Source organism: Ailuropoda melanoleuca, chromosome 16 (genome assembly GCF_002007445.2).
Source record: "Ailuropoda melanoleuca isolate Jingjing chromosome 16, ASM200744v2, whole genome shotgun sequence".
Lineage (NCBI taxonomy): Eukaryota > Metazoa > Chordata > Mammalia > Carnivora > Ursidae > Ailuropoda > Ailuropoda melanoleuca.
The window spans coordinates 7,067,452-7,081,531 of record NC_048233.1 but is presented as its reverse complement, the minus strand read 5'-3'; the positions used below and the strand labels follow the sequence as shown (position 1 = coordinate 7,081,531).

General features: G+C 55.0%; 1 protein-coding gene across 1 annotated transcript; it reads left to right on the top strand.

Annotated features, from left to right (window-relative positions):
* Nucleotides 1-765: 765 nt before the first annotated feature.
* TNFRSF1A (TNF receptor superfamily member 1A) lies at nucleotides 766-13,506 on the top strand. The gene is made up of 10 exons (XM_034645102.1): nucleotides 766-1,097; nucleotides 8,133-8,286; nucleotides 8,556-8,684; nucleotides 8,896-9,045; nucleotides 9,276-9,354; nucleotides 11,345-11,418; nucleotides 11,534-11,644; nucleotides 11,954-11,982; nucleotides 12,160-12,472; nucleotides 12,589-13,506. The coding sequence occupies exons 1-10, from the start codon at nucleotides 1,059-1,061 to the stop codon at nucleotides 12,903-12,905; spliced, it is 1,395 nt and encodes a 464-aa protein (XP_034500993.1). The 5' UTR covers nucleotides 766-1,058; the 3' UTR covers nucleotides 12,906-13,506.
* The last annotated feature ends 574 nt before the right edge of the window (nucleotides 13,507-14,080 follow it).

The following is a 14,080-nucleotide window of genomic DNA, read 5'->3' as shown; positions in this document are numbered from 1 at the left end:
TTCCAAAGCATTTTCACAGATATGATCTCATTAATCCTCATGACATCATTTTCCCCATGTAGGTGGGCCAGGCAATGTTACTCTCAGTAAATGAGGCTTGGTGGAGGTTTTGCCTAAGGTCCCCCAACTTTTCGTGGGAGAGCCAGGATCAGCAGCTGGGGGCCCCAGCCAAGCAGAGTGGATGAGCCCGGGAGTGGGGGAGGGTGTCAGGGCCCCAGTCAGGGCAGAAAACTAGGGTGAGGGTTCACTCTGAGTCTGGGTTGGAGGGATAAATACCCAAGAAAGTGGAAGATTAGGGTCAGTGGAGAACTCGAGAACTCTGGGGGAAGGGAAGAGCTACTAAGGAACGTGAGTGCCTGTCATGGGTCAGAACCTTAACCTGTCCTGCCTCAGTCAGTCCTTACAGCCACCCCAGGAGCTAGGTTCTCTCCACGGGCGCATCGAAAACCAGACTCACAGAGTGTAGCTATTTGGTGCAGGACCACCCAGCTAAAAAGTGGAGCCTTCTGAACTGGAACCCAGTGAATGTGACTCCAAAGCCCCGAGTCGGTTTATTGCTGTTCACGTGGGAAAGGTCGGGTGCCGGGGTGAGGAGGGAGGGGCTTACTGCACCTCTGGGTTGGGTCGGGAGGGGTGGGATTGGTGGGTTGGGGGCACGAGGCCTCGGGATCCGGGACTCCCGCGCCTCTGACTGAGCTCCAAAGGGTTACAGCCCTTCGCCCCCTCCTCCCGCCTCCTCCCTTCTCCTCCCCCAGGCTCTTCCTGTCCCGCAGTTGCAACACCCCGTCTACCACTCTCCCTTCCCTCCCACCTCCTCGCTCTCTCTTTGCTTTAATTTTCTCCCAGTTCTCAGGACTGGGGCTCCAGCTCTGGCCTTTGGGGTTGGAGGTCCCGGCTGGGGACCGAGCGGTGATCATCACCCCAGTCTCCACCTCAGCTCCCCAGCCCGCGGCCCCGGGCTCCTACCGGGACCTGCCGGGCCCGCTCATCCCGGACTCCGCCGCCGCCGCCGCCGCCTGAGCCCCGATGGGGGAGTGAGAGGCCACAGCTGGCCCGACATGGGCCTCCCCGCCGTGCCCGGCCTGCTGCTGCCACTGGTGAGCCCCGCGACGAAGGCCGAGTGGGCTGGGGGGAGGGGTGGGGGGCCTGTCCCGCAGGAGTGGGCCCTCGCCCCGGCCCCCGGCCCCCGGCCTCCGGCCAGCGTGGCCCCACTTCAAACGCGGCCAGAAGTTCGGGTTCCCCATTCTGCCGCCGGCCCTGAGTCAGAGGCCAGGGGGACATTGAAAGGGAACCCGAGGACAGCCAAGGAAGTTCGCTGGGGCTAGGAGGTGGCCGGGAGTGTGGGGGCAGGTGATCCCCGAGGGTGGGGCAGATTCGGGAGAGTAAGGACAGGAATGGAAGGAGGACATTCAGTCCTCGGAGTCCAGATGATTCAGAGTTCTGTCCTCTGGTCATCTGGCCAGCGGGTGTGTGCGGGGCTGGGAGAGGGGAGGCTGCCTGTGGGCTCTAGCTGACCAAGCCCTGGCAGAGGGTAGGAGTTGGAGGCTAGTGAAGAGGGAAACTGAGTCCGGGAATGGGCATGGGCTGATGGGTAAGTTTGGGATGCTATGTGTGTGTGCCTGTGTGGAGAGGGGTATTGGGGAGTAGAGTGGGAACTGAATAGGGGCAGGGCAACCCTGTGGAGAGCGTCCCCAGTGCCCTCCCCAGGGCCAGGACGCCCACCTGGAGGCATTTCTCACCCTCTGCCTCTGCTTCTAGGTGGGTGGCCTCTGCTGGACAACTAGCACCACCTCCACCTGGTCCCGTCCCTGTCCGTGTGCCAGCCTTCCAGCCCCCTTCCTACAGGCCTAAACAACAATCTCTTGGTTTCTTCTTTTTCAGCTTGGTTTGGGGAAGTTAGTAGAAAGTTGTTTTCGTCATTGGAAAATGTCCCTTTCTTGTGCCTCAGCCTCATTTCAGTGTATTCTTGACCTCCCATCCTGTGCCGTGCCCTGAGCCCCTCTCTCCCACCACCTAGGGTGGATTTTCCTGGCCTGTGCTGGCCAGTTTCTTCTGGGTCTCTGCCCTTCCCTGGCCTACGTCCTCCCCACTCTCCTCTCCTCTGGACCTTGTCCTGTCTCTCCTAAGCATGCCTTCATTTTCTGTCAGTTTCCCCATGAGAGTCTCCTTTTTTGAAACTTTTTCTCTCTGTTTCCTCCCTCTCCCTCTCTTCTATGCTGGAGTCCACATTTCTAGGCCCTGATTCACCAGGCAGCATCTCTCTCTATCTGGGTCTCACTGTTCTCACTGTCCCACCTCCTGTCTCCCCAGTCCCGGCTCTTGACTTCTCTCAAGGGGTCCTTCTCCCAGGCTCCCTCCACCCCCATCCCGCTGCCTAGTCTTACTTCTCTTCTCTCTCCAGGGGTAGATCACTTGGATTCAAATCCCGCCTCCCTCACCAACTAGCTGCCTGAACTTGGGCAGGCTACAGAACCTTCCACGTCTTAGTTTTTTTTACCTCTAAAACATGTGTAATAAACACTACCTCATAATGTCATTTTGAAGATTAAATAGATTGATATACAGTTGATCCTTGAACAACATGGGTTTGAACCATGAGGGTTCACTCACATGCAGATTTTTTCCATTAAATACAGTACTGTAAGTGAATTTCCTTTTTGTGATTTTCTTAATAACATTTTCATTTCTCTAGCCTGCTTTATTTTAAGACTATGGTATATACTATACATAGCCTACAGAAAGTGTGTTCATCAATCGTTCCGGCTGTCAGTAAGGCTTCCTGTCAATAGTAGGCTAGGAGTAGTTAAATTTTGGGGGAGTCAAAAGTTGTACATGAATTTTTCATTAAGTGGAGGGGCCGGCGCTCCTCATCTCTGTGTTGTTCAATGGTCAACTGTGGGTTAAGTATTCAGCTTATCAAGTGCTGGGTCTGTGCTGGGGTTTTAAGTGCTGCGCTTACAGCAGCGAACAAACCCTCTGCCGAACAAACCCTCTGCCGATGGAGTCTACATTTTAGTGGAGGAATAAAGTACAGCAAATAGAGAGCGCTCAATAAATGCTGCATTTGTCTCGTTAGTATTAGGAGTATTGGTAGTAATTGCTTGGTGGGGACTGTGTTCGGAAAACAGAGGGTATGGGGAGTCTGAACAGATAACGGAAAGGGCCTGGGGGCTGGGGTGAGGGAGTCTGACTGTGAAGGGACCCGAGCTCACCCTGGAGCTGGAGGGGAAACAGAAGGTTTGCGAGGACTGTGTGAGCTTCTCAGTTGCTCACCACTCAGTGGGCAGCGCTGAGCACAGGAGGCTGCCGTGTGTAGGGGGTCGTGGGGAAGAATACTGGAGAGACTGTGACAAAGCTCCTAGGATTTTGCTGTTCTCAAAGAGCTTACAGTTTGGGAGCCGAGAAGCTTACAGCAAAAAAATGGTTTCAGAACAGTCTGGGGGAAAATGCACACAAAAAGTGTTTTGATGCGGTGTCCTAGAACATCGGCGGGAGGCAGAACCAGGGAAGGGAATGGGCATTATCCAGCTGCCTCAACTCTGGTGTCAGTGCTCCAGGCGCACCCCCTACCTAGACTGCAGAGGCCTACAAGGGACTGTCTCTGACCCAGCTGAGAACTGGACAGCGTGGGCAGTGTATTCACTCTAGATCCCTAGCAGCCGAACGGGGCCTAGCCCGAGATGGTGCTCCCTAACTCTTCGTTGCATGAATCAAGGAGCAGGCATTGGTCAGATGGAATGAAGAACGGAAAACCTCATAGAAAAGTGGATTTGGAGCTAAGATTTGAAGTCACTGACTGGCAGCGTGGTGAGAAGGAAGGGAGACTGGTTTGAGGGAGAGTAGGGGAAGGGAGAGGTGGGATTTGTGTTTGGGTGGTGGTGGCAGGAAGCTGAACACCTTGGCTGGAGTGGAAGGAGCGTGTTGAGGAACAAGAATGAATGAGAATGAGAAAATTGGAGGGTGTGGGGGAGGGGATGAAGAGAGAATCCTGATTGCGGTCCCAGGTAGATGATCATTCATTCATTCATTCATTCAAGAAACAGTCGTCTGAGGGCATATGGTGTCTGGGAACGTGTTCAGGTAGCAGTGAGGGACCTCTACAAGCACTCAGTCAGGGAAGGAGTGACCTGTGGAAATGATGTTCCAGGTCAAGCTCCGGAGAAGAAGATCCCCGCACATGTGGGTACAAGCTGAAGCGTGAACACGGATAAGAATGTGTGTAGGACGGCTTGGAGCAGGAAAGAGGCTGGTGCTGGGCAGTCAGCTGGAAGACAGTTGCAATAATCCACATATGAGGCAACCCATGGGTATGGACAGGACTGAGAGATCACAGAAGGAGGACTGGCAAGATAAACCGACAGACCCAATGTCCGCAGGATCGGGACCGGCGGGGGAGGGCCCGAGGACAGAAGGGTGACAGAGCTCTTGGTAGGTGGTGTGACATTTGTCTAGACCCCGAGATGGATCCATTGAGTTTGGGGCATGTAAAGGGTTCGGGAATAGCCAGATGACATGTGCACCTAACAGGCTAGAGCAGGGCTTCTCAAACTCTTATCTGCCTTCCTATCATTCGTATGGGCTGCATTCAGTCACCAGTGATGCTCAGAGGAGAGGAACACTCGTCAGACTCTCCAGCGGGGGAGTCCGTGTGTGTACATGTGAGGGAAGGAGTGGGCATGGCTTGAGAACTCTCCCCTGGAGATAAGTATGTTCCTACCAGGGGCACTGACTCTACTTCCCTCTTTGGGAAGCACTGGCTTCAACCGAGTGGAGCACGGATGAGCTGTTAGGTTGGCCGATCAATCTATATTTATTTTGCTCCTCTCATTTTGGGAGCTGAGAAGATACCCAGGAGGATAAGACACTATCTCTGACCACACACTCTCTCTGATCGCTCATCTCATAGAGTTTATGGTCTCTTTGGGGAGATCATATCTACTCACCCAGGATAATTATATTATAATAGGAGCCAAAAGTAGATATAGTTAATTCATGGTATTGAAGTTCACAGGGGGCTGAGCATCTAATGAGCTTGAGTGGAGGAAGTAAGCGGCATTAATGAAAGACTTCAGGGGAGGGAGGTGGAATCACAACTGAGCTGTCATAAGCTCCTCAAAGATTTTCACAAAGAACAAACATATTTTAATTTAATAAACAAATTAATGCAGGGGAAGGGCACAGCTAAGGTTGTGAGGTGCTGGGTCAGGGTTAGACCGCAGGGTCGCTCTCTCAGCTTCTCCGCCCCCCTTGCAGCCCCAGCACAGGAAGTCACACTTTAAAGTCTCCCCAGGCGGAAGTTGTGGGGGAGTCGGAGGGGTGCTGGGCCACCCCCTCAACTGCCTCTCCACAGGCACCTCCCAGCTTCCTGCCTTTCCCCTGCTCCAGATGACAGGTGCAGGCTGGCTAGGGTCTTTGGGCTCAGAGCTTGCTCACCTCCTAATTTAGCTGCAAGAGACAGCTGCTGAGGACCTGCTCCCTGGAGCCGGTGGTGCCCACTGGTGGGGGCCTGAGGCCCTGGCTGCTAGGGGTCAGAGAGGGCTGGCTGGGGCACTGCTGGGGGCTATCAGGGACCTGGGAAATAGGGCTAGCTGGCTTACATCTCTTCTGGCCAGCTTCCTCACTCCTGGACGTGGGCGTTCAGGGCTCTGGAATGTTTCCTGTGCTGCCAGTGGACTTGGGGGGGGGAGGGCTGTGGAGACTCAGAACTGGCCTTATTTCCTAAGGGTTGTTTGGGGACCCCAGGGAGGTCCCCAACCCCAACCCCACTGGCCAGAACCAGCCGGGCTGTGGGAATGCAGTGAACCCCGGGTGGGAGGGCAGGCTCGGTTTGCTTTCTTTTGGAACTGGGGAGTGTCAGGGGGCTCCTGTGAGAACCCAGGGAAAGGGCCTTTCTGTTGGGGACTGGTTGAATGGGGAGGAGGAGTCGGGGCGGAGCCTGGTCTAAAGAAAGGATGCTGAGGGGCGGGAAGGAGCTGAGAGGCGCCTCTGGGAGGGGTGGGTAGTGACCCGATGGGAGGAAGCCAGGGGTTGAGGAGACTTCCCTTTGGGATGGAATGGGAGAGGGAGCCATTTCCCGAAATATGTAGGCCAAGTGGGACAGGAGTCCTTTGCCTGGTCTTTTGAGGAGGAGTTGGAGTGGAGGCGGAGGAAGTGTGCTCTGAGTGGGGATTGGAGGGAGAGCCTGGCCCACAGGAGGAAGGGCTCAGATGGGGTCTTAATGGCTGGCTGGTCCCTCAGTCTTTGTGCTGACTCATGACCCCTGAGGAGCTGGGGAAGCTGCTGGTTCTCTCTCCCTTCCCCTAGATGCCCTCCCTCCCTGGCCTGAGTCACTGGGCGGAGCTGCTGGGAAAAGATTTCCCTTTCCCGGATCTCACTTAACCCCCAAAGTGCTGGATAGGGAGGGAGACACTAGGCTTGAGACAGCCTCTCTCCCTCCCTGGCTCCTGCTCCTGGGAAGCTTATTCCTCACAGGCCAGTGGTCCCTGAAAAGCTCCCCACCAAGACTGTCCTGGACCGAGCCCCTAGTTTTTCTTCCCGACTCTGTCTCTGCGGGTTGGCTTTGCCTGGGGGTGGGGGGTGGGGCTTAGGCGCGGAGAGCTCTTCTTCAGATAAAGGAACCACACTTTCAGGATTGGAAAGTTGTTCCCATAACCACCCCAAACTCTTCCTGTTGCCCTGGATGCCCCAGTCTTGTTCAAGGGAGATAACAGTTCCGGAGTGGGCCAAGGAGGGCGCTGCCCTCTGAGTAGGGGAGTGCAGCCCTGGGGCGGGGAGGGCAAGGGGTGCTGTTGCTGCTGTGTTTCACAGGGTGGCTTCTGTTCCTGGCTCCAGCTTCCAGGCTGCAGCGTCCCCCAGAGGGTGCTTCAGAGCATGGCCTGTCTACCTGCCTGCCTGCCTGCCTTCTGGGCTGTGGGCTGCCATGCCTGCCTGTCCCAGACTGGGGTTTCTTTCATCTGATTACCTTGTTGCTCCCCAGTGTTTAACACACTTGAAGGACCTCCTCTTATCTTTACATAAAGCGGCTCTTATAGCATAGGGAAAAACAAATCAAGGCCCAGGGAAAGCCAGAAAGAGGCTGACCCGAGAACACGGGGCAAAATCTGGGTTGGAGCTCGACACTGACTCCTGGCTTTGCTGTCTCTGGCTTGGAAGCCAGAACTGAGCAAGTGATTCGGTGGCCGTGGGCTCTCCCTGAGGCTGTAAAACATGGCTCCCAGAATGCCCTGGTGTGCAGAGGGCTTCAGGACTCCCTTCCACCCTCAGCTCTTGACTTGATGGTCCTTTGAGCCAGACCACCAGCCTCTGGCCAGCTGTAGCTGTGTATAACCTACATGCCTTTGTCCACTCCTGCCTGCCCCTAAACTTCTTCAATCACCTACCTCGTTCCTGACCCAGAACTTTCCCTTTTACTCCCCTCCCCATTTGCCCTGGCCAACCTGGGGCCTTTGTGCAGATTTAGTGGTGGAAGGGGATACGGCCTGGAGTCTGAAGGCAAAATCTTAAGTGAGGTTCTGACAGAGATTTATAAAGAAATCTTCCTTTTGCTTCTGCCCACTCCCCTGGAATGGTGCCCACAGAAACATCACTTACTTCCATGCCAATCTGATTTTATAAAAAAAACTTTTTACTGGTGTAACACAATCCAGGAAAGTGCACAGATCCTAACTGTTCACCTCTGTGAACGTTCACAAAGTGAATACACTGCGAACATAGCACCTGGATGGGGAAACACCACCCCAATCCTTAGGGTTCCTTGTTGGAAGGAAGGGCCATAATTGAGGTAACCTGCCAGTTCTCAATCAAAAAAGCATTCCTTAAACACCTGCCCTGTGTCCAGCACTATTAGCTGCTATCGGGAAAGAAGGATCAAATAGGGCCCAGGCTGGGGTCCACTAGCCTTGACTTGGAGGGACAAAAATTAGTCCATAGAACAACTAGGGAAGAATTAAGCACTCATCACATGGGGCCAGCTGTCTAAGCTTAGAGAAAGAACGCTGAGTGGGAGTGGGAGTGACCTGGGGGGAATGTTCCACTGAGAAAGGACTTGAGCTGGGAAGGGCTCGGACTTGCTATCTCTAAGGCTCCCGCCCTCCCTCTTCTGATGGGCTCTCCTCTGTCTGATTCTTCCGCAGGTGCTCCTGGCTCTGTTGGTGGAAATATACCCCTTACAGGTTACGGCACTGGTCCCTCTCCTCAGGGACCGGGAGAAGAGAGCTATTCTGTGTCCTCAAGGAAAATATATTCACCCTCGAGATAATTCCATTTGCTGTACAAAGTGCCACAAAGGTAGGAGAAAACAGTTAACGGTGAACCTGCTCAGTGATGGGGTCCTGCTTCTTCCTTTGCCTTTTCCAGAGGTTCTAGAACCTGGGGGTCTCTCACCTCCAGTGTCTTAACTTTGTTGCCTCTCCTGGGCTGGGATTTTCTCCCTTCTTTCCTCTCTTAGAGACTTTGTGGTGGGGGGTGGCCCTGGCCATTCTCTCTAGCATGGGGCTCCTTCCTTGAGCTCTCGATGACACCTAACCCTGCCACCCAACCCTGCCACCCCATCACAGGGACCTACCTGTATGATGACTGTCCTGGCTCAGGGCTGGACACGGACTGCAGGGAATGTGAAAACGGCACCTTCACAGCTTCCGAGAACCACCTCAGACAGTGCCTCAGCTGCTCCAAATGCCGCAAAGGTGAGTCTCAGGAGGTGGCCAGGGCTCTAAACAGCGGTTAGGTTAGAGCAGTGTGCCCACCTGTCTGCGCGTGAGGGTAGACAGATCTCTGCTGATGGTTGTGGGCGGGAATGTGCGTGCATGGGTGAGTGCATGGGTGCGGACGTGTGTACAGAGAAACACACACTCTGAGGTGGGGCGGGGGCTCACACCCATCTCCTCCCCTCTCCAGAAATGAACCAGATGGAGATTTCTCCTTGCACCGTGTACCGGGACACCGTGTGTGGCTGCCGGGAGAACCAGTACCGCTATTACTGGAGTGACACCCTTTTCCAGTGCGTGAACTGCAGCCTCTGCCTCAATGGCACGGTGCAGATCTCCTGTGAGCACGGTTCTCCCGACCCCAGCCCCCTCCCTGCCTCAGGGTGGCCCCGTCACAGGAGGAAGCTCTCCACCTCTGCGCCCCCGCTCCCTGACGCAACACTTCCCACTCCCGAAGTCTGTGGGACCACCTCCACTCTGGCCACCCGCCCCCAGCCGTTCCTGGCTTTCCCCATGATCCTCGGGGTGCAGGGCGGTCCTCCCCTAGCTGTGCTGCATCTCTCCCCACAGGTAAGGAGAAACAGAACACCGTGTGCACCTGCCACGCAGGCTTCTTTCTAAGAGAGAATGAGTGCGTCTCTTGTGTTCAGTGAGTATCTCTGCTAGCTGCTGGGCTCTGGATCGGGTGGGGAGGGGGCTTGGGGTGGGATGGGGTGTCTGCAGGTGAGAGCCAGCAGCAGGACAAGGGAGACACCCCAGAATGCTCTCTTACTGGCTTGAGTGGTTGACCCTTCATGTCAAAACACCAGACAGTCCTTCCTCCTACACCCCCCCCCGGGGGGGACTTGCTCCTAAAAATCTGAAGAAGTCTTTAGGAATAGAGGCTCATACTTCATGGACTTGCAGTTCTTTTAATTCAGACATTTGGATTTGGGGGTGACAGGGTCTATTACAGTTCATTGATTCTAGGGTGTGCATTTTCACCTGGATGAAATCACACTGCATCTAACAATTGATGATGTATCATGGTTTAACTGGCAGCTCTGTGTGTGTGTGTGTGTGTGTAATATGAAAATAATGGTGCTTCTTCTTATTGATGGCATCTTTGCTGCAATATGGTATTTCTTCCTGTCTCTGTTCAAGCCTCCCCACCTCTTTTGGCTCCACAGAGCCTGGTTGTTTTTTTTTTTTAAAGATTTTATTTATTTATTCAACAGAGATAGAGACAGCCAGCGAGAGAGGGAACACAAGCAGGGGGAGTGGGAGAGGAAGAAGCAGGCTCATAGCAGAGGAGCCTGATGTGGGGCTCGATCCCATAACGCCGGGATCACGCCCTGAGCCGAAGGCAGACGCTTAACCGCTGTGCCACCCAGGCGCCCCCACAGAGCCTGGTTTTGCACACTCGTGTGCACGTGCAAAGAAGTAACTCTGAGGGCTCTCAAATTCAACTGACCTGGGTTTAAATCTCAGCCGAGCCACGTAGGCTGTGTGACCTTGGGCAAGTTACTTAACATCTTGGAGCCTTAATTTTCTCACCTTTAAAGTAAGGATAATGGGGGCGCCTGGGTGGCTCAGTCGTTGGGCGTCTGCCTTCGGCTCAGGGCGTGATCCCGGTGTTCTGGGATCGAGCCCCACATTGGGCTCCTCTGCTGGGAGCCTGCTTCTTCCTCTCCCGCTCCTCCTGCTTGTGTTCCCTCTCTCACTGCCTGTCTCTGTCAAATAAATAAATAAAATCTTAAAAAAAAATAAAGGATAATGACATCCACTTGGCAAGTTGTATAGCTACAAAGTGTCTGACACCGATTTTTTTTTTTTCCTATTAAGTCCGCTCTGCTGCTTCAAAGAGCTTTCACACTCATTCCATGGGGTTCTCACAGGAGCTTGTGAGGTGGGCAAAAGTGCCTCTTCCTGCTTTTAGATTCCTGCTGAGAATTCACCTTCCCCTGCGTTCGTTCTAGCACCCTGTGAAGTTCTCATTACTCCATGCTGCCCAGTGACAACTTGCAACAGGGGAAAATGTGCTTGTTCTAGAGTGCTCTCTGGCTGCTCCCAACAACGTCTATTTTAAAATTTTTCACATGCACGTTTGACCCCTTTCTCAAAGTCAGGGATTGTCACCAGCAATGTGATCTCAAGAAAAAGCTCTCCAACCTCTCTTTACAATGGGATTCTCATCAGGAAAACAATTCAGTGACCGTTCCTATGTACTGAGCACTTACTATATGTCAGGCAGACTGATCTCACTTGTTCCTCAATTTCGGCAGGTGGGTAAGAGCCTTATTTTAGGGAGGAGCAGACTGGGGCTCACAGGTGAAATGACTGACTTGGAGTCACACCAGCCAATGAATGGGCTGGAATTCATGCCCCGCCTCTCACTGCTTTTAATTTTTTTCTACACAGCCTCCTCAAGACCGGTTCTAAAATTAAATGATTCTGTGATTAACTTGGCTTTCATTCCTGTGCATCAGGAGAGGCTTAATTTCCCAGGAGAGGTTTAATTTCCGTTATATCAAGAGAGAGCTAAAATATTTGTAAAGCAAAGAATTTCCAACAACGTGGGTTTTTTTTTTTTTTCCTTTGTCTTTCCCCCGTCTTCCTCTTATGGGAGCCCCTATTCACCTGTGGATCTCTTCTTTTAGCTGTAAGAAAAACACAGACTGCACGAAGTTGTGTCTACCCCCAATGGAAACGGTTAAGGACCCTCAGGACCCAGGTGAGGACAAGTCACCCTGTCCCCATGCTCACCTGCCCTGTCCAAATTCTGCCCCTCCACCTACCCAGCCCCCCCTGCTGCCCCCTCCTCTGACCGCAGTTGGCCTCATCTCCAGGTACCACAGTGCTGTTGCCCCTGGTGGTGATCTTTGGTATTTGCGTTTTATCCTTCTCCGTTGTTTTAATGTGCCGCTACCAAAGGCAGAAGCCCAGGTTCTTCTCCATTGGTGAGTGAGTGGGGCCTTTGCGAGGGGAAAGCGTGCTGGCGGGGATGTGGGAGGTGGGTGAGTGGGCAAGATTGACCAGCGATGAGGGAAATGAGGAGTGTCCCCTTAGTTTGCTGCCGAGAACCCCGTCGGCAGGAGGAGGCCCTGATGGCTTGTGAGAGGTCACACTGCATCAGTAGTTCTCTTTTGTCCCTGGGGCCACTTTGGCCCTGAAGCGTGTCACCACAAGTCCCCACGGCCAGCCCCAATATGGGCTCCAGGGCTGAGAGAGGAAGTGAAATTTGTGACGCTTTGTTTCTTTTTTCTCAGTTTGTGGGAAATCGACACCTACAAAGGAGGTAAGATGAAACTAGGAACCTACCCCCGATCTTCCCTGATTGTCCATTATAATCTTGTGAGACTCAAATGACCCTCGACCACCCCTAACTCCCTCTAGTCCCAACCCCCTTCCAGAGTAGAGAGGGTTGGGGCTCTTTTTCCTCTCCTCTGCTAATGCTGTGCCTTCTCTCTTTTAGGGGGAGCCTGAGACCGTGGCCTCCGTTCCAGGTTTCAGTCCCACCACGAGCTTCAGTCCCACCACGAGCTTCAGTCCCACCACGGGCTTCAGTCCCACCACGGGCTTCACTCCCATCCCCAACCCCACCTTCACCCCCAGGTCCGTCTTCACCCCTGGTGACTGGTTTAAGTTCAGGGCTGCATCAGTCTCTGGAGAGATGGCTCCACCCCACCAGGAGGCTGGCCCTATCCTCACCGCGGCTCCAACCTCCACCCCTATCCCCACCCCTGTTCAGAAGTGGGAGGACAGCACCCACGCTCAACGCCCAGAAGGTGAGTTGCGAGCCCGCGCAGGTGGGCGGGGCTCCAGAGAGCGCGTGCGCGGGGGAGGGGGTGGCAGGAGGGGTCGGGCTGCCGCGGCCGGAGGCTCACTATCTGCTTCCCCACAGCCGACCCGGCGGACCCGGCGACGCTGTATGCCGTGGTGGACGGCGTGCCCCCGTCGCGCTGGAAGGAGTTCGTGCGGCGGCTGGGGCTGAGCGAGCACGAGATCGAGCGGCTGGAGCTGCAGAACGGGCGCTGCCTGCGGGAGGCGCACTACAGCATGCTGGCGGCCTGGCGGCGGCGCACCCCGCGGCGCGAGGCCACGCTGGAGCTGCTGGGCCGCGTGCTCCGCGACATGGACCTGCTCGGCTGCCTGGAGGACATCGAGGAGGCGCTGTGCGCCCCCGCCTCCCTCTCGCCGGCGCCCCGCCTCCAGCGATGAGGCCATGCCCCGCCCCGGGAGGGGCCTGCCCGGAGGACGGCTGCTTCCTGGAGGGGCGGCCCGGAAGGACCGTGCGAGATGCCCTTCGGACCCCTTTTTCTGGACAAGGGCTTCGGAGGGGCCGGCATGGCTGTCAGCCGCCTACTTGGTGCTACTCTCTCAGTGTACATAGATTTTCTCAGCTGCCGGAGCACTGCCGGGGGCTCAGCCTTGTGTGTGTGACAGGTGTGTGTGTGTGTGCGCGTGCGTGCGCGAGCGCGAACACCCTTGTGTGATCCTGAGAGAGAGGGGCTGTGCGCCAGGAGCCCAAGCCAGTGGCTGCCGATAGGGGGCGCCCTGCCTCATCGCCCAGAGACCCAAGCAAAACAGCTTAGGGGCTTCTGGCTGGCTCTGGGCCTTTTTCACAGTAGATAAGCGATCTTTGTATCAATTATGTTACACTAATAGCAACTGGGCACCCCTCTGCCCCCTGCTTGGACAAGCACAGAGTGAGCTGACCTGTCGGAAGGCAGGGGCGAGCACAGAACAATGGGGCCGCCAGCTGAAGCTGTGGACTTTTGTAAATACACTAAAACTCTGGAATTAAAGCTCTGCTCCTGGAGGGGGTGGTCCTTCTGAGTGGTGGGTGTGGGAGGCTGGGGCAGAGACCTGCTGCTGATGGGGTGGGAGGGGAAAGGCCCTGAGCCCGGGCCAGACACCCCACCACTGTGGTGCCAGCTGACAGAGGAGCAGCCTGTGCTCGCTGTGACCCCCTCCCCATCAGGTTCTCTTTCTTCCCACCCTCATCCAGCGATGACCAGGCAGTCCTTTTTATGCACGACTTTATATGGGGCTCTGGCATGTCTACGGTACAAAAATGTACAGCACTTGATCCCAAAGCCCTCAGAGCAGGAGAGGCGGAGTGCCTGAGCCAGGCTTCTTAGTGGGAAGTGTGGTCCTTGAGGTAGAGTCCAGGGGTGGGGTGGTGACCAGCACTCTTGGGGAGAGATTTCCTCTGGGAGAAATGCCAATGGTCCTGAGTGTTCCTCACACGTCTCTGAAAAGAAAGGAGGTGGGTGTTAGGTCAAGTCAGATGTGGGATGAAGAGTGAGGCTAAGAGCCCTTCCTTGCCTTGGCCTCTGCTCTGGTATTACCCTCCTTCTATACTGACTCCACCCCACCCACTTCCTACTCTG

Excerpts from the sequence above, each read along its gene's own strand:
- TNFRSF1A (XM_034645102.1), top strand. The coding sequence starts at position 1,059 with ATGGGCCTCCCCGCCGTGCCCGGCCTGCTGCTGCCACTG. Across the intron at positions 8,685-8,895 it reads CTGCTCCAAATGCCGCAAAG|AAATGAACCAGATGGAGATT; the intron begins GTGAGTCTCAGG and ends TCCCCTCTCCAG. Across the intron at positions 11,983-12,159 it reads AATCGACACCTACAAAGGAG|GGGGAGCCTGAGACCGTGGC; the intron begins GTAAGATGAAAC and ends TCTCTCTTTTAG.